The sequence below is a fragment of the Nicotiana tabacum genome, chromosome 10, assembly GCF_000715075.1.
Source record: "Nicotiana tabacum cultivar K326 chromosome 10, ASM71507v2, whole genome shotgun sequence".
NCBI lineage: Eukaryota > Viridiplantae > Streptophyta > Magnoliopsida > Solanales > Solanaceae > Nicotiana > Nicotiana tabacum.
Genome location: NC_134089.1, coordinates 149,931,673 through 149,954,153, shown reverse-complemented (window position 1 = coordinate 149,954,153; position 22,481 = coordinate 149,931,673). Strand labels below are relative to the sequence as shown.

Here is a 22,481-nt window from a genome sequence, read left to right as displayed (position 1 = left end):
TCGAGTCAAGGATGGGAACTGCGTACCGGTAACCAAAAGATCATCCGATTTTGCAACTCCTCTGAACCCTCATTCTATTTTGGGATAGGACACTAATAGAAAGAAGTCACGACCAGCGTGCACTCCTCAAGAGAGAGAAGAGAGGTATTTCGTAGTAGTTTATATATACAGTTCAGATAATATCAAAGCGGCAAGAGTAACATTTTGCACATTTAGGCTGAAACATGTAATAAAATCAGATGATAAATGAAGCCAAATAATAACAATTATTCTTAGCTCGAATTCTAGAACCCTGAACCAGAGATTCTGGGTTCGTTCCCCAGTAGAGTCGCCAGAGCCGTCACACCTCCTTTTTCACCCGTGCCACCCGCAAAATGGGCGCGGAGGGAGTTTTTCCAATTAAAGGACAATCGACACGGGATTTGTTTATTTATTTCAGAGTCGCACTTGGGAGATTTAGGGTGTCCAAGTCACCAATTTAATCCCGAATCGAGGAAAAGAATAAATCTGTATTACAGTCCGCAAACCAGAAATCTGGATAAGGAATTCTGTTAACCCGGGAGAAGGTGTTAGGCATTCCCGAGTTCCGTGGTTCTAGCACGGTCGCTCAACTATCATATTCGGCTTATTCATTTGATTTTAATAATTATGCACTTGGTGCAAGTTATGACTCTTTTACCGCTTTTATTATTATTATTATTGTTATTTTAACAAGGAATTACAACGTTGTGAAAACGTATCTCGAACCTCGTCACAATCAATGTACCCGTGGTTATTGACACGTTTCGACTCTGTTGAGATTTGAATTTGGGTTACATAAATGCACACCCGTATTTAAGGACGTAATTTATTAAAGACGCGTCCTAAAGAGACTAGCGTATTGTTATTTTTGGGGAAGGACCATGGAGTTCACTAAGCGGCCGATCCCGAAGTCTATCCATTTATTATGTCTTTTTATCGAGGGTCTCGCAACTTGTGATTTCTCTGGCGAGGCATGCCTCATTTTATTTTAAAGGATCGTCCTATAGTAACTATGTTTTTCTATTTCCGACCGTCTCTAAAATAAAAGAAGAAAAGTACCTAATTTATTTACATGCTTGCGGGTTATTATAGTTAAGTTTCGAATACGATTCATTAATTCTGAAAATGATGCAATAAGGGTGATCCGTTTGCCATTTATGGGCCCGGGTCCAACGTATATGGGGTAAAACTGGACCCCAGCCATCCTTAATCCAATAGGGTCTAGTTAATGGTTTCTACACATATTCATAGCTTGCAAAAAAATGGTGTCATTTTGTTAACAGATTTCTGCAAATTTAAAGTGGCATTCTACTGGAATGAAAGAACTTGGAAATCTAATTTTTTATCCTAAACCATTTACATGCATGAAATTAACCAATGGTATCTAATTAAACAATGTTCCTACCAGTTTCAGAAACAGGCCATTTGTTCATTGAGATAACTATTGAATATTTAATAATAATCTAAATGGCCTAACATGCTTTTGATATATACTATTTAACAAATAATACTGAAGTAAAAGAACAGGAATTACTATACCATCAATCCTTCTAACTAAGCATACATAGGCAGTTTTCTCACTAAACTACTATAAAAGGCATGTCCAGTTATACATAAACAAACACCTACATAATTCTAATGAAAGAGGTAGTCTAATGTATATACAAATAAGTAGATAACTACTATGAATTTAAAACATCAACTCTTCATTTCTTTGTATTCATGCTTCAAGTTTCAGCCTACAAGAACCAGTGTATCAATTTGTGTGCCTGGTATTTGGAAAGCAAAGAGAAGAAGAGGAAAATCAGTGCAGAAAACAGCAGTAGCATACACAGCACACAACAGTACAGCAACAACCAGTAAACCAGTAGCCAACAATAGCAGAAATCCTAGGAAAGATTAAAACCAAGCAGGAAAACCCATGAACTCAAAGCAATCAGTACTCCACCAACAAAAACCCAGGGAATACTAAACTGAAACCCAGTAGTACCAAAATGAAACGCAGACAGATGCAGGGAAACAGTAGTTTCTGATTTGTCAAACACTCAAGAAAAACAGCCTGAAACTCTTAATGTAAAAGTTCAGCCTTAACACTCTATCTTTCTGGAAAATTATCTCTCCTCCCTCTTTCAAACTTTTCTTCCTTTTCTTTTAGTTCCCTTTTCCCCCTCTTTTTCCAGAAATTTCTCCCTCAAATTCAGTCCTCAATCTCCTTTTTATACAACCATCTGCCCTTCCTTTCAAACTTACTACCCGACCCTTTTCCTTATTCAAATCAGAATTTTCCACTACAATTCCACTAAGGAAAGCTTTTCCTTAATTTCAGCCCCCCATTCCCATTTGTTCTCCATTAGTGTATTAATTAATACCCCACTAACAAAGCACTAACACTAAAATATAAACCTAACTGTTTTATTCCTAAATCAGCCCTGAAACCCCCTTAATATTACTGCCTCCTAATACAACTATTTAACTGGATTAAAATCTTAATACTGAAATTTGTTTAACTAACAATTAACCAAAACTGATTTGATTACAGCTATAACCAATTCAGCTAGTACTTTAAGGCAGAAAATACATCAAATATAAAGGTTCCAGGGATTCACAACAATGCTCATAATCAAAACAGAATCTGAATTAATCGGATAACTAACAATTTGAAAACTATAAACAACAGAATACTGAATGATTCAAACTATACGAACGACCTAATCAACGAAGCTTAATTAACCGATTACATATTACAATTGACACTGAACAAATCAATAACAAAGCAATAGGCAATTAGTGTTATTGACAGAATCATAGACTAACAGTAAATTAATTAATCGATGCAACTTATTAATCGATTACACAATTTATAACATATAATAATTAAAGCAAACATAAACAAAATGACAGAATCGGACCAAAATAAAAAAGGTCCACTGAAGATGAACAGAATCAATTGACAAAAAGAATTAAAAAACCAATAAAACTAAACTAACAAGTAAATAGATATAAACAGACACAAGTGAAAAAAAGAAAATACCTCAAAAATATCAGAATTATGCGGACCCAGGTTCGATCTTCGGACTCAGACATTTTGAAGTCGAACAGACTTTAATCGAAGTGTTCTCAACTGAGAACACCTTGATTAAGGTCTATTAGACCCCAACCCTTCGTTTAATTGGACAGACCCCAAGGTTCTGGATTTCTAGGGTTCATACAGTTAATTTGGGGCTTGAAGGTTTGTGGTTAGAGTCGAACCAAACCAAGCTTGGTTTGGTTACGAGTGAGGTCAGGGGAGTAACTGGGGTGAATTAGGGACTGGTTGGGGTAGATCTAAGTTGGCTCGAATCTTCAAATGAAGATTCGAGATGAGCAACCAACAGATCCATAACGAGGGTGGTTAGGGGGTGCCTTGGGGTGAGTTTAGGGTTGGTTGGTGTAGGTTTCCGTTTGGCTCGAATATTCAAATGAAGATTCGAGAAAATGGGGGAAGGTTCGAACCAAACGAGTAGCATATTTGGAATGGGGGTGGTCAGATGGTCTTATGGTGTTAAGGTGGTGGCCGTCGGCGTTGTTGTCGCCGGGTTTCAGGCGAAGGGGAGCTAGGGCAGCTAGGGTTTGGGGTCCTTCTCTGAAAAAGATGATGAACAGGAAAATGGGGGGGTGTTTGGTTTGGGGGGCTGGGGTAGAAGATTAAGTTTATATAGGGGAGGTGTGGATGGATCCTGGTCGTTGGATCAGGTGAGATTTATGGCCAGGATCCCTTCACTTAAGGGAACGGTGCCATTTTGATTTAGTGGGGATTGGGTCGATCTCAGATGGGAGTGGGTCGGGTCATAAGGTAAGGTTTAGGAGCCACTAGATCAAAAGAAATGAACGATCCCGATCAAATACAACCATACGGCGTCGTTTGGTTTAATGAAAGAACTGAACTGGACCGTCAGATCTATTTGATCAACGGTCCAAATGGAAAGTGTCAATACGGCGTCGTTTTCAATTATGCAGGGGCTGAACTTGATTGGACCGGGTCTTTTGAATATTTGGGCTTGATTTTTGGTCTAAATTTTGGCCCAGATCCGATTTGCCTTATATTTTCAACTCTTTTCATTTTCTTCTTTTAATTAACAACTTAACAAAAATTCTAAAAATAAAAATGTAAAACCAAAATTAAACTACAAAATATTAACTCTCAACAACAATTATTACCCAAGTTAAAACATTAAAAAAAAAATAACACGATGGCACACTTTAAATGCATATTTTTCTTCTTTTAAAAACCAAATTATGGTTTAATTAATTCCTAATCGCACAATCAAATCCTAAATATGCATGCAACATATATATATTGTTTTATTTTAATTAATTAAAATAGGAAACATTCACAGACAAAAACACCAATAATTATCCAAAAATGCCACGTAAATCCTAAAAATTGCACACCAAGAGAATTTTGTTTTATTTTTGATTTCTTTTGGAGTAGTTTTCGTGAAGCAAAAATCATGTGCTCACACTATTGCCTCTACTGAGTTTAAATAAAATACTCACCTCAAACATGCCGCAATCCCGAAACAATATGCTTTTGAGAACTCCCGGTCTCCAAAATCATATAATACATGAATCACTGTGACTGGCCCCAACTCCAACACTCTAATGACTAACACATCTTTCATGCACGATCATCCTATGATGGATACCTCTATAATTCGTTCGTACCACATAGAAATAATTTGAATATCAGCAGTATATCAACCGCGTGAGTACCGCAATAATAATGAACATCTAAATATCTGAAACATAGTATTCTATCCAGAATTCGTGACCTTCCCTTCAAGAATGAACTGCCACCCCGTACATGAAAATCTTAATCTCACACAACACACCACGTCCATTATTTCATCATGTGGCAAGCACAAAAATCTCATTATCAATTTCGAGTTACCAACAATTTACATACTAATTAGTTAAAAACCTTTGATTTGCTCCCATCCAGGAGGAAATCACAATATACAACATGTTCCTCATATCGGCAGAAAATATCCTGCTCAAACCATGGTAGAAACAATCAAAATTGAATACTTCTAACTCAACCAAGTCGTGCTTGCCACCAACTCCAAGAATATTTCCACAAAACACCTGTAAAGCCCCACCTCATCATAAGCACCAAAATAACCAAGCATATCATTTCCATACAGATCCATCTTACTACCTAGTTGTCCTATTTTCTCCGAGTTTCTTCTGAATTACCTCAAGTTGACACTTCTCCTTGTCAGAACACTATGATCCTTACCCAAAGCTCACTACAAGACATCCTAACATAAAATGACACCGCTCTAAGGCCCATAAGCCATTGTGTTCTTCTTAAGAACCCTCTGTAAGTACCACAACCGAAACACCCACTCTGAAAGTACTTTATGTGAATTTAAAATTATTCTTTTACCTTCCTTATATTGGAATGTAGAATCCACTGTCATACAGAATTAGCACAAATCCCGTCACCATCCAATGCAAATCTCCGATCTTAGTTATATACAATTCCAAAAAAATTTCAATTGTTACATATAAATCTTTAACTAACCTTCTCGAGAGTCATCCACTCTGCTCAAATTTAAATTGCACCACCCAAATGGGCCAAAAGACACATGTCCCATTAGTATAACAAAACCCAAAGAAGTAACCCTGCTTTAACACCATCGATCAAATACATACTCTATGCGCACTACATTCTTCACAACTAACAACCCACCCATCCCATGATATTTATTTATACGTATAAAATGCAATAGAACCCGTATTCAGGAATTTCATTATTCTAGTCTTTCTCGATCTCGACCTCTGCAAGTCATAACTAACCCACAAGTATGTCTCGGATCAAACCTAAATTTAACCTTTAACCATGAAATTGATTTAATTTCAATAGCATGCTCCCCCACTTATCTCAAAGCCATATATCAAAATATTTAATAATTTTACAATACCCATATTCAATTACTGTCATAACACCGTAGTGAGATTTGACTAAATTCTTCACAAGATCATGCAACACAAGCCATGTAGTACTTCAATTTCATTTGCTTAGCTTGCCTTCATTCTCGTGATAGTCAAGTCAACTTTCTCAATTAATTCAAATTCAAATCTCAACACATATAACTCAAGATTTTACGTCAAACCGAGACAGAAGTCAAATACCCAATAGTCCTTTTTACATCTCAAGCAAACATTTTTTTTGTCACTTTCAAACCATCTGAACACTTCGCGCAGTCACATAATACTTATTATATAGCCATATATCCACTCATCGAGTCACAAATTCCATTCATAAGGATATTGTCAGGCATATAAATCCAAATGCACAAATTTTCACCACTGAAACTACCGAGCCTAGTTGCGGTCTAGACCTGGCCTCAAGTCCTCCAGATTGGCTCTTCTCCAAAACATAGAAATACATCTTGCACCTCCTTCATAGAATTACAAGTCGTTGATGTACAGTTGATACCGAGCATTCACATACAAATGCAGATGAGTGGAAAAAATTCAAAGAGGTATGCTTCAAGCTGAATCAATGTCGCGCGATAAGGAAAGAGAGATGGGAAGTTTATCCTAAAATGACCTGTAGCCTTTCGAAGATAAACATGGACGTCATCATACCGATCCACAAAACTCTACTAGACACTTGCTCATGACTCGTGAGACCTATGTAACCTAGGACTCTGATACCAATTTGTCACGATCCAAAATCCTAACCTGTGATGATGGATCCTATCTCAATACTAGGCAAGCCGACAACCTCAATAACCCACAATTCTTTTTAAGTTTGAAAACATAATATTCTGATTTAATATAACATCCCACAAATATTGATAAAAATAAATTCCCAAAACCCGGTGTCACTAACTACATGAGAATCTAAATAATAACAAATAACAAAGTTTGTCTGATAAATGCACTATCTAAATATAGAACAGTACAATAACCGAAAGGAAGAGAGTCAAGGTCAGCGGATGCCAAGCAGCTACCTTGATGGTCTCTAACTGATAATACTCTGAGATCTAACAATTTCTGTATCCGGAAGAACCTAGATCTGAACACGAGGTGCAGGGTATAGTATGAGTACAACCAACTCAGTAAGTAACAATAATAAATAAGTAACAAAAAGGTAGTGAAGAGTTACACAGTTATAGTTCATTTTCAGTAATCTCAACAAGAAGTAGACATTTCAAGTAAAAACCGGATATAGAATCTTCCAGAGATTTCAGAGCAATGACAGCTAGTAACTAAGTGCAACAACAAATGTAAGAAGTACAGCCTCTCAAGGCAACAATCACTCAACTCTTCTCAACAACTCAATCACTCGGCTCTCATTGCTCAGCACTCACACTCAATAGGTACATGCGCTCACTGGGGGTGTAGATACTCCGGAGGGGCTCCTTCAGCCTAAGCGCTATAATCTGCACGGACAACTCACGTGCTATAATATAATATCTGGATCCGCACAAACAACTCATGCGCCATAGTATCAATATCTGGATCCGCACGAATAACTCATGTGCCATAGTATCAATATCTGGATCCTCACGGACAACTCACGTGATGCACGGATAACTCACATGCTATAGTATCAATATCTCACAATCAGGCCCTCGGCCTCACTTAGTCATAAATCTCTCCAGTCTCAGAGGCTCTCAGTAATCATGAAAATTGGCCTAAAATGATGAAACGGTGTATCAATAAATAACAACAAAGACTGAGATATGATATGAACATGACTGAGTGTGAAATTACTATTTAAATAATTAATTTAATAGAAATATGACATTTATGGGTCTCAATAATACTGGCATATAGCCTCAGCATTATTTTAAACATGGATTTCAGTCTAATCTCTATAACATTGAGAGAAACATATAGCTAACAACAATTTACTTCAATTTACGACTTCACGGGATGGACCGAGTCACAATCCCCATGGTTCATGCCCACATGCCCATCACCTAGCATGTGCCTCACCTCTAGAATAATCACATAGCACAATGTCCGGGGTTTCGTTCCCTCAGGACCAGATTTAAAAATGTTACTTACCTCAGTACGAGCAACACTCTACTCCAAAATGTCTTTGTCTCTCAAACCGGTCTCCAAACGTCTCGAACAATTAATTCGATTCAGTCAATACAAATTATAGGAATTAATTCCATATGAAATTCTACATTTTTCATTCAAAATCTGAAATTGCACTCAAAAATTGACGTCTCGGAACACGACAAAAATTACGAAGTATGAACACTCATCCTACCACGAGTTCAATTATAAAAATTTCACCAAATTCCGACATAAACCCGACCTCCAAATCCTCAAATCAAAATTTCAAATCCCTAGCTCCAAACCTTCGAATTTCACCCCAAAAACAAGTAATCTAGTGGGAATATTCGATGATAATCCCATATTATTGACTAACAATGACCACAAGTGACTTATCTCAAGTTTTCCCATGAATTCTTGCTAAACAATCAGCCAAAAACGAAATTGAAGACTAAGGTATAGAACCTTACCTCTTTGATGAAGAACTTGAGGGATTTCTTGTTGAATTTCAAGGCTTGGACAAGATTTTTGATGAACAAGGCACTTGAGCTTCTTCCTCTCTCTAGAGTTGCTCCTCCACTCTCTAAAAGCACCAGAAAATCCCAAAAAAATAAACCCCAAACGAGTTAAATTAAATGGGGTCGTGTAAAAAAAAACTAGATTTGCACTGTCGCACCGCGTGGGGTGGTGCAGTAGTGAAAAATTTGTCTGGAAAACGTTTTTTGGAGTATTCTGTAATTCCTCAAGGCGCGCCGCACCGGGCACCGTACGGAGCGCTGGTACTGTAAAATTCTGCCAGATTTTGGCAATTTGGTCATAACTTCTTGCAGGAGTGTCCAAATAACGAACGGTTTGAAGCGTTAAAAACTAGACTCGAAGATGGTTAATTTTATAATTTTCCATCACATAAATCCTTTATATATATGTAGATATGCTTGTCCAAAATTCGTTCTTGTGCGTGCTCATTTGAAACTTTAGTCTATAATGAAAATTTTCAACTTGGCATAGACTTAGGCCTCTCCTTAGATCCCAAACCACTTATAATATGACTTGTACACTTATTATCATATTCAATTGATATCTATCATATTAATAGTCCTCGTAGACAGACAAAATAATATAATTAGCGCACGTAAACTTTCTTAATAGCGCTTAAGTACTTCAAAATTTTCTGGGGTTTTACAGAAGTTTAGTTCCACGTAGATATAGTAGCAAAAAAATAAATCATACAAAGAAACATAACAATTACTAAGTTTAGTAGAAGAAAAGATTAAATTCGGCCTCCACGGCGGCTTTGTGCTCTCCCTAAGCCAAAGTTTGTCAAAAGTTACTCTAAAAATGTTTTTACATGTATTTATACCAAGTAAGGTCGGGTCTAGATGAAAACACATTTTCCTTTGCGAATTGGGATAATAACTCTATAAAAATTGCACAGGAGCACCGCATGGGGCGACGTGCCACGCGATGAATTAATGGACTTTTCAAATAACTCAACACTTGAAGATATAAGCATATTTTGTACAAACCTGGCACGGTAAGCGTCGCACAGTGCGTCGCGTTAGTAGGATTCTTCAAAGAATTGGCAAAGTTATTGTCTGATGGATTTTTATCCAACTCCTAGTCAGTCATGTCATTAGGCATGTGATATTAAGCCTCGTAATCAAAGGCTTTGATTTTGTTTCCTTCTGCTACAGCATTGAATTGCATAGTCACCAGGTGACTTACATTGGCCTGCCCAATGTGGCAGCACTATTTTATCTCTATGTAACCTTTTTTTCTTTCATTTTCCTTGTACATATGCAGTTTTCGACCTTCGAACGTAATTCCAATTTAATTCTTTGGGCTTTTACTTAGACTTTAAAGCTTCAAATCACTCGAATTAGCTCCATAACATCTACATCACTTGGAATTAATCCTACAAGGCATAAAACAAGCAATTAGTACAAAACACTAGCGATTAAAGCTCAAACTCAATTAAAATGCAGTAAATTAGAGTGCAATAAGCGACTAAAATACGATATTATAGCCTACCATCAACACCCCACACTTAAACCATTGCTTGTCCTCGAGCAATCAAACTACATTTTATATAGACAAGACCTTTTTAAACAATTCTCCTAACTCATCATACCAAGAATCTTTAAAATAGACTAAGCACAAGAATGTAACATCTTCACCTCAAGATTTTGACTCACAAGTACGCATTATTCACAACTCACTAACTTACTCTAAGATAGAGGTCAATGACATTACCTTTCCTTCATGAATCAGGTGCCCTCACACAATAAAAGAGAGTAATTCCACACACAATAAAATTTAAGAACAATTAGGAACTCAAGATAGAAAGAATTCACTCACTCTCAGAAATAACATTCATATGACAAAAACGAAGTACCATAGGCTTGGCCGTAGTGTACTACTCTACAAATCGAGCTCATTCAGTCTAGGATCAAGTAGGACTTTAATTGGTTGTAGTGTAGGTTGCGGGACGGGTATGATTACATTTAGATATAATAGTGATTCCACCTCCCTAAGCACTTTAATACATATACTTTAACATTTAAAAACCCACACTTATGTCAAATCATAACTCCACCTTCACATCAATATATATTAACTCTCTACTTCTTTAAGCACAATTACATCAGGAGTTAGCACTATCAAGGAATATTTTTCTAGCAATACAACTATTTTTGTTCTTTCTTTTTCAATTCAAGTAGCTCTTACTTTTTCGAAACAGTGTACCTTTCTCCTTATTTCATTAGCTCCACTAAAAATTCAAACCAACCACCCCCACACTTTAACTTTTACAAAGTTCATTACAAATCAAGTGCGCATGAGAGGTGAAAAGGTTCAAACAGATGATAAATTCAAACAAATGGGTATGGCTTATAATGTGGTTGCCAAAGAAACAGGATTACGGGCTCAAAGGGATTAACTACGATATATAACAGTTAGGCAGGTAAAATATATATATCTGGCTCAACAAAGAAATGTCTATATCATTTCCAAGACTGAACAAAACTACTATTTCGCTTTGCAAACACACGGGGTAAGTTTTAGACATCAAATGCAATGCATAGAATAACACACAAACCTCACACACACATGGAACATAACTCACTCGGGATTGGACTCATCAGGACACTCCAGTCAAAGTAGTTAAGCAAAGTTACGATCATACAATTTAAAATACGTATACAATAGTCAAAAATTGAGCCTAAGCGTCAAAACAAAAGTTACTCACTATTCTCAAGGCATAAAAAAAGTCAAGAGATATTGCTTCACTTCAATTCATAGCACAAGGTTTCTACTTCTAACAAAAAATAAAAACAAATTACACCAGGTTCAAATAAAATCCTTAAAAAATAACCGCGGCACAAAGAAAAACCAACGGAGAATTATTACACTACCTAACAAAAGAACTTTTTATCCTTTTCCTTTCGACTTTAAATCCCTCAAGAAACCTGTCAAATGAGATCCATTGTCGGAAAATGTCCAATTTTTCTAATTTTTTGTTTTTTTGGTAGGAGCTACTAAAATACTACACAACTATAAAAAACAAAAATATGAAACTAAAAAAATAAGAAATTAACATACTAATATAATACTACTAATGATCTAAAGGAATTCACCCACCCCACACTTAAGAGTGCAGTGTCCCCGATGCACAATAAAGCAAAACAATAATATAGGTGGACAAGAAACTTCCTAAAAAGCCAAATTTTCGAAGCAATGACAGCTCATGGGGTACTTAGACTTCCTCCATGCATGGTCCTTTGTATGGGTACCCCACACTTAGTCTTCACCATTTAGCTCGCTTTTGCACTCTTCCAATGATTTTTCTTCCATTGCTTATAATCCTACAAAATAATACAATACTAAAAATATAATAAATATATAAATAAACAAAAATAAAAAAAAATTAATAAAGTTAGGTTGCCTCCCAACAAGCACCTAATTTAACGTTACGACACGACATGAACCACTTTTTCCTCCTCCTCGAACTTGTGAACTGTACCCCTAATTTGGCTTCAAGCTTTCTATTATGCTTCCGGGGCAGTGAGACAAATTTAATTGGTCCAAGCAACCAATATCGCATTCTACACTTCTTGGCCTTCGGATAAGGTATGTAATTCTGTCTCTCTGGCATGACGAATTCAAGAATGTAAGCACCCCGTTCCTCATCCGTTGGCTCCTCCAAAGGCTCGAATGACTCAATTACCATATCATCATTCGAACACAATGTCGAAAAATGCATGGAATAAGGACCAGTACGCCCCAACTCTAGAATTACGTCACTATTTACATCCTCATATGTACACACACTAGAGTCTTCAACTATAATATTATCTACTTCCTCACATGGCTCTAGTGTACTTTTCTCAACATGGGCATCATTAACAAAAGTATGGTCGAGTGATTGGGTCTCCACTTATAGCTCCTCAATTTGGCGTATAAGCTCCTTTTCAGCTTCACACAAATCATTACTATTTTTTTGGGCGTTAGATGCAGCAACCTTTACATTTAATTGAGCCTCCAAGTTATGAATAGCCGTGCCAAATTTTTGTTCTCTTGTACCAGTTCATCTCTTTCTTCTATTAAGTCTTTCATTCCATCTGGAATTTTCTCACGTTGAGTTTCATATATTTCCAAACTTTTAGCTTGTTCTACCAGCCATGTTTGGCTCAAAATATCTTCTTTTTCAAAAAAAATCTCTTGCTAGTACTCGCTTTCTTCATTTAATTCTTCCATATTGGCCTTCATTCTTGTGATTGTTGCCCACATTCTTTTTATATCTTTTTTGAGTTCATCATGTTGCTATGCTACTTGCCTCAGAATATCCCTAATATATGCATCATATTCTATATCATGCATTTCATTGCCCCTATCAAACTTACAAATACTATTAGAAAGATCATAATAAGGGCTCAGAGAAGGATGAACAGAATTAAGACAACCATCCCAATGGTCATCTTGACCACCACACATATTAAAAATATTTCACTCAAAGGATTGAGATTGTGCGCACAACTCATTATCAGGAACATTCCGACAATTTTTCCACCAGTGGGGTCCTCCACAATATGGAAAGGATCATCAAAATAAGAATAACCATCATTCGAATAATTTTCATTCCAGGATGCCATGCTAAAATAAATAAAAATACTAACTAAACTAAAACAAAAATGAATAGATAAAAAATGTCTAATCTAGAAAAATAGCTAATTTCTAAGTCCCCAACAACGGTGTCAAAAAAAATTTGTTGCAGCCAAACGCACACGCAAGTATACGCAGTCGTCAAGTAATAAAGTGACCAAAAGTCGGATGTCGAACCCACGAGGACTTGTGATTAACTATTAACTAAATTAGACTATCATAATTATCTAAACAAGTATTAAACCCAAAAGTGGAGATGCTAAAGTAATTAAACTAAAAAGAAAATAACTAATGAACTATAAATAGGGGAAGAGCAGTTTTTTATATTATCAATGTAATGAAAACGATCTAGGGTTATGGGCTATTTAACATTCCTATTGTATTCTTAAATTGAATTGACTAACTAATTTATCCAGTTTATTGGTTAACAAGGTTAATATTGCTCATAAGAATCTGTCGAGTTCTTACTCGCATATTCAAGCTAACCTAATGCCTATGTGTCTATGGAATTAGAACTAACAAGAATGTGTTTATAATTCCTATAAATCAACCAAGCAAGGCAATTAGGTATATGTCTATCCCAACCGCGAATTCGTTCTCCGATGCCCAGGTTTAAGAACTTGCTCTACTCAATCCTATATGCAATCTAGAATTTCTATTTTTGAGTTCAATTGTAGATTCGTAGATAATATTTAATTGGTGATCAATCAACCAAATAATTAAGCGCAAGATTGAATAAATAAACCAATACGATAAACTAAAAAACCAAAATCAATATTCGAATAACAATAGTCATGAAAGAACCACAATTCCAGAACATGAAGTTTAGTTTCACATAGACATGATAACAAAATAACAAATCATACAAAGGAACATAAAAATTACTAAGTTTGATGGAAGAAAAGATGAAACCCGGCCTCCACGGCGGCTCTGTGCGAGACCAAAAGTTTGTCAAAAGTTACTCTAAATACATTTTTACATATATTTATACCAAGTAGGGTCGGGTCAAGACGAAAATACTTTTTCCTGCACAGACGTGCCGCATGGGGCAACGCGCCATGTGGTATAGTAGTGGACTTTATCAGAGAACTCAACACTTGAAGATGTAGGCATATTTTATACAGGCGTGGCGCGATGAGCGTCGCATAGTGCATCGCATTAGTAGGATTCTTCAAAAAATTGACAAAGTTATTGCCTCATTGAATTTTTTCCAACTCCTAGTTATTCACGTCATTAAACGTGTGATATTAAGCCTCATTATCAAAGACTTTGGTTTTGTTGCCTTCTGCTACAATTGCATAGTCACCAGGTGACTTACATTGGCATGCCCAACGTGGCAGCATTATTTCATTTCTATGTAACTTTTTGTCTTTCATTTTCCTTGTACATACGTAGTTTTCAACCTCCGAGCGCAATCTCAATTTAATTCTTTAAGCTTTTACTTAGATTTCAAAGCTCAAAATCACTCGAATTAGTTCCATAATATCTACATCACTCGGAATCACTCCTACAAGACATAAAACACGTAATTAGTGTAAAACACTAGCGATTAAAGTTCAAAATCAATGAAAGTACAGTAAATTAAAGTGCAATAAACAATTAAAATATGGTATTATACCCTACCATCACTTTCTCAGAAGTTAATTATTACCTTTTAATATCGGTATTAACGATTGATTACATTTTGTATCACAAATATATATTGTGGCCAATAAAAGATTATTGAGCCCACTATCTACCATACAAAGCTGTAGTTTAATTAGCATTTGGTATATTTCTTGGGTGCAGAAATTGATCTTAGCTATATATAGTTTCTAAACACATTGTCATTTTAAAAGGTAAATTGATAATATTTTAATAATATTTCGACAACAACAATAATAGCTATGTCTCAATTCCAAACAAGTTGAGTTGACGGTATGAATCCTGACATCTTTCTTTAAGTTAAATGTCACGACCCAATTTAGGATCATGACCGGCACCTAGGAGCAAGTGCCCCCAAGTAAGCCTCATCGGTATTTTACAGAAAATCGGACAGAATTTTCCCTATTTTTGGACTATCCCAAAATTTTCCTTGTCTCAAATCAGCACATATCAAAGGGGCCTGAAAAAACGTAATAGACTGCTACTCTAGGGATGCTTCGCTTCTTCAAGCTCCGCCCCTTCTTTCAAAAATCAAAAAACAGCGCTAACGAGCAAGAAAATGGATGCGCAAAGATAAGGAAATGGTGCCATGTGCTCTGATTCATTATTTGGGAGCATTACCAAAGTGTTTCAAAAACAACCTAATAACATACCAAATAATTGACAACTTGTCAATTAACCAATACAAGTCTCCACCATAACTAAACCACCAACTAACCACTAGAAATACTAATTTATCTCCAACTTTGATAAATGAGAACGATACTCAACATAAGACTATAATAACAAAAGAATACTCATGACACTAAAATAATGACTATGGAGCGACTCTAAGAGTTTAAAGAAAGACCATAAAAATAAATAAAGTCTCCGCCTACGTGAACAAATGCGAGGCTTACGGAGAACTATCAACTTGTGTGCTCTAATTAATGAAATCCTCGCCTGCGTCAACTGCTGTCTTTGTAAAAAAAATTATCAGGGAATGAGTCGCTAGATCAGTGAGTAGTAACACATAACCACAACCGTTTTTATTGGGGACAAGTCAGAAAACATGCTAGTATCTCAAACAGAAAATAACATAAAAATGTCCTTTCAGAAACAATAAATAATTTTCAGTCTTATCACGCTTTCTTGTAGTATAATATAATTAACAATTCAGTAATAAGCTCGGTAACCATTGTATAAAATCAGTAATCATATTTTGGGAAGTCTCAATAAACGAATCATGTAATCGGTATAACTAAGGACTTCTTTGCAAGAAGTCATATATAACAGTAGTCCCTACTCGAGGGAAATCGGTAACGGTATGCTAGTTCTACCTTCCCACTAGCGAGGGCTATAACGGTAATCATTAAATACAAGGTGCACCAGGTCTAACGAACCCACCGTTAGCTACGGGATCCTTCTATGTCTCCTCCCATTAATACTTGTCTCTACAATCCGTATATACTCGTAGAAACTTTTTAAAACAATATAGGAAATTTTGGTTCTTATTAAATCATATAATTTCTTTTCGATAATGGTAAATCTTATCTCAAGTAACGGTAAACGTATTCAGTAACAATGAGAATATTCAGAATAACTGTAATCGTCTAAAATAATTATAGTAGTATCACATCGAGTAAATGACGTGCCCCACATGCAAATTCAAATCAGTTAGTAACATGCTCATATTAAAATCATGCTAGTTGTAGAAATACAATTTAAGGTAAGGTTACTACGCACCGTACTCGTGCCGAAATACTAAATGATTCACCTCGAGCAATTCGTACAAATTCCTCCAATCAATCTATAAAGACATGATATCGTTCTCATGTTAATTTTCATGTTTAGGCTAATTCATAGCTAATTTAGAATGCTCAACCCTAAGAGTTTAAATGTTTGGCTCTTAATTCGTCGAATTATAATAACCCAACAAATCCCTCTTATTCTACTTGAAATATCAAAACCTATTTCAGTATCCCAACTCACTGCTATCAAAATTACATTGAAATATTTTTTTTGGCATATACAAAATATATAAGTTTATACCCCAAACTGTACCGATTCATGAAAATTTCAATGAATTCCATTAATTCATTAATTTTAGTTGTTCAACTAATTATCAACCCTATCTCTATAGCCATGGAAATTATGAATCAAATCTATGAATTAAGTTAAAAAATTTACCTACCTTGTTTTCCTTCTCTGTAAATTTCTTTGCTAGAACAAAGTAAACCCGCTTTGTGGTTGCTTTTGATCGCCTCTGTCCGTTTTGCTTCTGCCGAGCTTGGTCCCTTGTTCCTTTTTTGTTTTTTTATGATCAATGCTTTGTTTCTCTTTAGCACAGCTTTTGCTGCTTCCCCTTTTTCGCTTTTCGTTGATGTTTGAGTTTTCCCACAGAATGGGCTTCGACCCTTTTTGAATCCTAATTCCCTTTTTTTGTTTTCTTTTTTTTTTCTTTTTTTTTATAGTTATTTTCTAATTATTATTATTATTATTATTATTATTGTTATTATTTTGCTAATTACCAATACGCCTTTATTAAAATATAGGGTATTATATCCTCCCCTTCTTATAAAATTCGGTCCCCGAATTTAACTCAAGTTCGTACCTGTAGACTGAAACAAATGAGGATACTTCGCTTGCATATCTTTTTCTACTTCCCAAGTAGCTTCTTCAACTGTATGATTTCTGCATAAAACTTTAATGAACACAATTTCTTTTGACCGAAGCTTTCTTACTTGCCTATCAACAATAGCCATCGGTTCCTTCTCGTAAGACAACTTCTCATCAAGCGGTATAGCAGGTGCTTCAAGCACCTGAGATGAGTTTGATATACATTTCCTTAGCATTAAGACATGAAACACTGGGTGAATAAAAGATAACTCAGGAGGAAGTGCCAAACGATAAGCCACCACTCCCACTCGGTCTAGTATCTCATACGATCCTATAAACCTGGGGCTCAACTTGCCTCTTTTCCCAAACCGCATCACACCTTTCATAGGGGAGACTCGTAGGAACACTTTGTCCTCAATTGTAAACACTAAATCTCTTCTTCTCTTATCAGCATAAGACTTTTGTCTACTTTGAGCTGCAAGCAATCTCTGTCTGATCAACTGGACCTTGTCCATAGCTTCTTGTACTAGGTCGGGTCCCAATCAGTTAGTCTCACTGACCTCAAACCATCCGATAGGAGAACGACTTCTTCTACCATATAATGTTTCGTACAGTACCATTTGAATACTGGACTGGAAGCTATTGTTGTAAGCAAATTCAGCTAACAGTAGATAAGTGTTCCAACTACCCCCAAACTCAAGAATGCAAGCTCTCAACATATCCTCCAAGATCTATATAGTATGTTCAGATTGTCAGTCTATCTGTAGATTAAATGCAATACTAAGATCTACTCGTGTACCCAATGCTTCTTGAAAAGATTTCCAAAAGCGTGAAGTGAACTGTGATCCTCTATCAGAGATGATAGATATTGGAACTCCGTGAAGTCGGACAATTTCGTTCATAAATATTTGCGCATACCTCACTCTACCATATGTAGTCTTTACTGGCAAAAAAGTGTGCTAATTTCATCAGTCAATCTACAATCACTCATACAGAGTCATAACCTCTAAGGTTTCGTGGTAACCCGGTGACAAAATCCATACTAATTCTTTCCCATTTTCACTCTAGAATCTTAATTTGTTGTAGTAGTCCTGCGGGTCACTGATGCTCAGCCTTGACCTGCTGACAAGTCAAACAACTAGAAACAAAGTTAGCAACATCTTTATTCATACCTTCCCACCAATAAAATTGCTTCAGGTCATGGTACATTTTTGTGGATCCAGGATGTATAGTGTATTTAGTGTTGTGAGCTTCTTTAAGAATAGCATGTCTCAATCCATCTACGTCTGCTACATAGAGCCTATCACCCATTCGAAGAACACCATCACTTTCAACAATCATTTCCTTGCTTTTACCAACTAAGGCCTCATCCCTGTATTTGCATAATCGTTCATCCTCATATTGGGTGGCCTTAATGCGCCCAACTAATGAAGACTTAGATGAGCACAAGCCAATAATACCTCTGAATTTCCGACACTAAATCTAATACATATATCTTCTATTCTCTGAATGTCCTTGGCCAAAAGTCTATTTGCAAGAGCTATATGTGCCAAACTCCCCATAGATTTTCTGCTCAATACATCAGCCACCACATTGGCTTTTCCAGGATGATATAAAATAGAACAATCATAGTCTTTGAGTAGTTCCATCCACCGACGCTGCCAAAGATTCAGATCTCTCTGCTAAAAGACATACTGCAGACTTTTATGGTCAGTATAAATCTCACAAGTTTCGCCGTATAGATAATGCCTCCAAATTTTTAGAGCAAATACCATTGCAGCCATATCCAAATCATGTGTAGGATAGTTTTGCTCGCGCTTTTTCAATTGTCTCGAATCATAAGCTATAGCACGACCATTTTGGATGAGAACACATCCTAATCCCACCTCGAGGCGTCACAGAATACTGTAAATCCTCCAGAACCTGATGGCAAGGCTAATATTGGTAAAGTTGTCAAACATGTTTTGAGTTTTTGAAAGCTCTGCTCACATTTCTCCGTCCACTGAAACTTTGCATTTTTCTGTGTTAGCTTGGTCAGCGGCGCTACTATCTGGAGAAATCCTGCACAAAATACATGTATTAGCCTGCTAAGCCTAAAACGTTGCGAATATCTATAGGAGAAGTAGGTTTGGGCCAATTTTGCACAACTTCGGTCTTCTTAGGATCTACCATAATTCCATCTTTGGACACAACATGTCCCAGAAATGCTACCGAGTCTAGCTAGAATTCACAATTTGAGAACTTAGCATAAAGCCGATGTTCTCGCAATGTCTACAAAACAGTCCTGAGATGATTCTCGTGTTCTCCTTGGCTACGAGAATATATCAGGATATCATCAATAAATACTATTACAAATCTATCCAAAAACGGCTTGAACACCCTATTCATTGAATCCATGAATGCAACTGGAGCATTTGTTAGTCTGAAAGGTATCACAAGAAACTCATAGTGCTTGTATCGAGTTCTGAAAGCAGTGTTAGGAATATCTTCATCTTTGATTCTAAGTTGATGATAACCAGAACGGAGGTCAATCCTTGAAAAGTGGGAAACTCCTTGTAACTGATCAAACATGCCATCTAAACTAGTCAAAGGTTATTTATTGTGTATTGTTATCTTGTTCAACTGCATGTAGTCAAAGCACATTCTCAGGGATCCGTCTTTCTTCTTTACGAATAGTACTAGTGCACCCTATGGTGATACACTAGGTCTAATAAAACCCTTGTCTAACAAATCTTGTAACTATTGATTTAGCTCCCTCAACTCTACTGGTGCCATTCAATATGGGGTTATCGATATGGGTTGTGTGTTAGGTAGCAAATCAATACCAAAAGTTTATTTCTCATACTGGAGGCAATCCTGGTAAATCCTCAGGAAATACATAAGAAAATTCTCTCACTACTGGTAAATTTTCTATACTAAATGTTTCCTTTCTTGTGTCATTTACAATAGTTAAGAGACCCAGGCAACCTTTCTTTAGAAGTCGTTGAGCCTTCATAAAAGATAAAATTTTGCAAGTCTCTGGAACTTGACTCCCTTTTAGAATAAAACTGGGTTCATTTGGTATCTCAAACTTAACTATCTTTGCATGACAATCGACTATAGCATAGCAAGAAGATGACCAGTCCATTCTGATCAGCATGTCAAAGTCAATCATATCAAGTAAAATAAGGTTAGCTAGAGTATGTCTACCCTCAACCTGAATCTGACAAGAACGATACACGTATTCAGCTAATAGAGACTCTCCTACAGGAGTAGCGACTAGAAAAGGATCATTCAATAGCATAGGCTGTCTATTAAACCTCAAAGTAAAGTATGGGGACACATAAGGGTGAGTAGATCCCGGATCAATCGACGCAAATGCATCAAATGAACAGACAGAAAGAATACATGTAACCATAGCATTCAAGTCCTGAGCATCCTGTCTAGTAAATGCAAAAACTCTCGCCTGACCTCAACCAGCACTCCCTTGTCCTTGATTCACATTAGCATGGTCTCCAGCACCTCGACCTCTATTTCCTGTACCTGTAGCACCTGAAGTATTACGAGTAGTCTGAGTCGGTGCAGCTGACTGAATAGAAGCCTGGCTGAAATTTCTCAGAGGCTGAGGGCAATCCCTCAAGTGATGTCCCAACTGGACTCACCGAAAGCACTCTCCCGTTAGAACACGACATTGGCCCAAATGTGATCTACCACAGGTCTGGAAGAGTGGAGTAGTGGCATATATCTACCCAGAATTACGATGTCCATATGCTGACGATCCCCTAGTACCTTGTCTAAAATGTGGTCTGTATGTGGACTGTGAAGACATATGTGTCCCTGTCTGAGAACCCTGTTGTTGTTGTTGTCCCTGATTTCCTGCTCTTCTATTTTCAGTAGGCACTAAGTAAAGAGCATATATATCCAGCTTACAAAACTTAGTGTTATATGTTGACACATCCATATTTGGAGTCTGAACCAATATCTCATAGTCTCTAGCATATTTTTGCATCAGGTTGTCTGGAAGAAAATGATTCTTGAACAACTTAGTGAACTCATCCCATGTCAGTGGTCCTGCTCCTGTTGGCCTTCCTAGCAATACAATTTCATACCATGTGTTGTCCATATCCTATAGTTTGTATGCTACGAGCTCCACAACTCTCTCACTAAAACATCCTAGAGCACGTAATGCCTTGAGTGTCCCATCCAAGAAACTTTGAGGATCTGCTGAATTATCGGAACCCGTGAATTTTTGTGATTTCAATTTCAGGAACTCTTATAGGGATACTTCCTTATTCTCAAAAGTCTGAGTCTGTGCAGGTGCTTGTATCTGTAAAGTAGCCTGAGGAGCTGAACTTCCACCTTGAGTAGGCATCAATGCCTCCAACACATTCAATAACCTTACCACTGTGTCGGTAGGTAAGGCAACAATAGGTACAACAGTTGGCGCTGGTGGTAGAGCGTCCTGAACTCCCTGCCTTTGCACTTGATCTGGCATAAATCTTGGGGTTGACCCATGTTTCCAACTTCAGGTTGAGGAGCAGTCTGTCTTCTAGTTTGATGAACCCCAACTTGACCTCCACCCAGGGTAGTACCACGTCCAGCACCACGTCCAGCAGATGAGGGTGTGCGTGTCCTAGGCATCTGCGAAAGAAATACTCCAAAGTTAATCTCAAGTTATCTCAACGCACGATCAAAGAATGAAAAAAGGTAAAACATTCCTAAATGTTCAGTAGCCTCGAGATCATAAGTATGGGCGCCTACATACCCTTGAACAAGACTCTACTAAATATTGCTCCATGACGTGGGACATAAAGCCTAAGCTTTGATACCAACTTTGTCACGACCTAATTTAGGATCATGACTGGCACCTAGGAGCAAGTGCCCTCAAGTAAGCCTCATCGGTATTTTATAGAAAATCAGATAGAGTTTTTCATGTTTTTGGACTATCCTAAAAATTTTCCTGTCTCAAATCAGCAACCAAAAATCCTAATATCATACCAAATAATTGACAACCA

General features: G+C 36.8%; 1 protein-coding gene across 1 annotated transcript; it reads right to left on the bottom strand.

Moving 5' to 3' along the window:
• Nucleotides 1-1,755: 1,755 nt before the first annotated feature.
• LOC142165459 (uncharacterized) lies at nt 1,756-20,884 on the bottom strand. The gene is made up of 8 exons (XM_075224008.1): nt 20,333-20,884; nt 19,867-20,046; nt 18,948-19,166; nt 18,660-18,897; nt 18,279-18,430; nt 18,048-18,218; nt 17,483-17,690; nt 1,756-1,910 (listed from the first exon to the last, which is right to left on the bottom strand). The coding sequence occupies exons 1-8, from the start codon at nt 20,882-20,884 to the stop codon at nt 1,756-1,758; spliced, it is 1,875 nt and encodes a 624-aa protein (XP_075080109.1).
• Between the last annotated feature and the right edge of the window lie 1,597 nt (nt 20,885-22,481).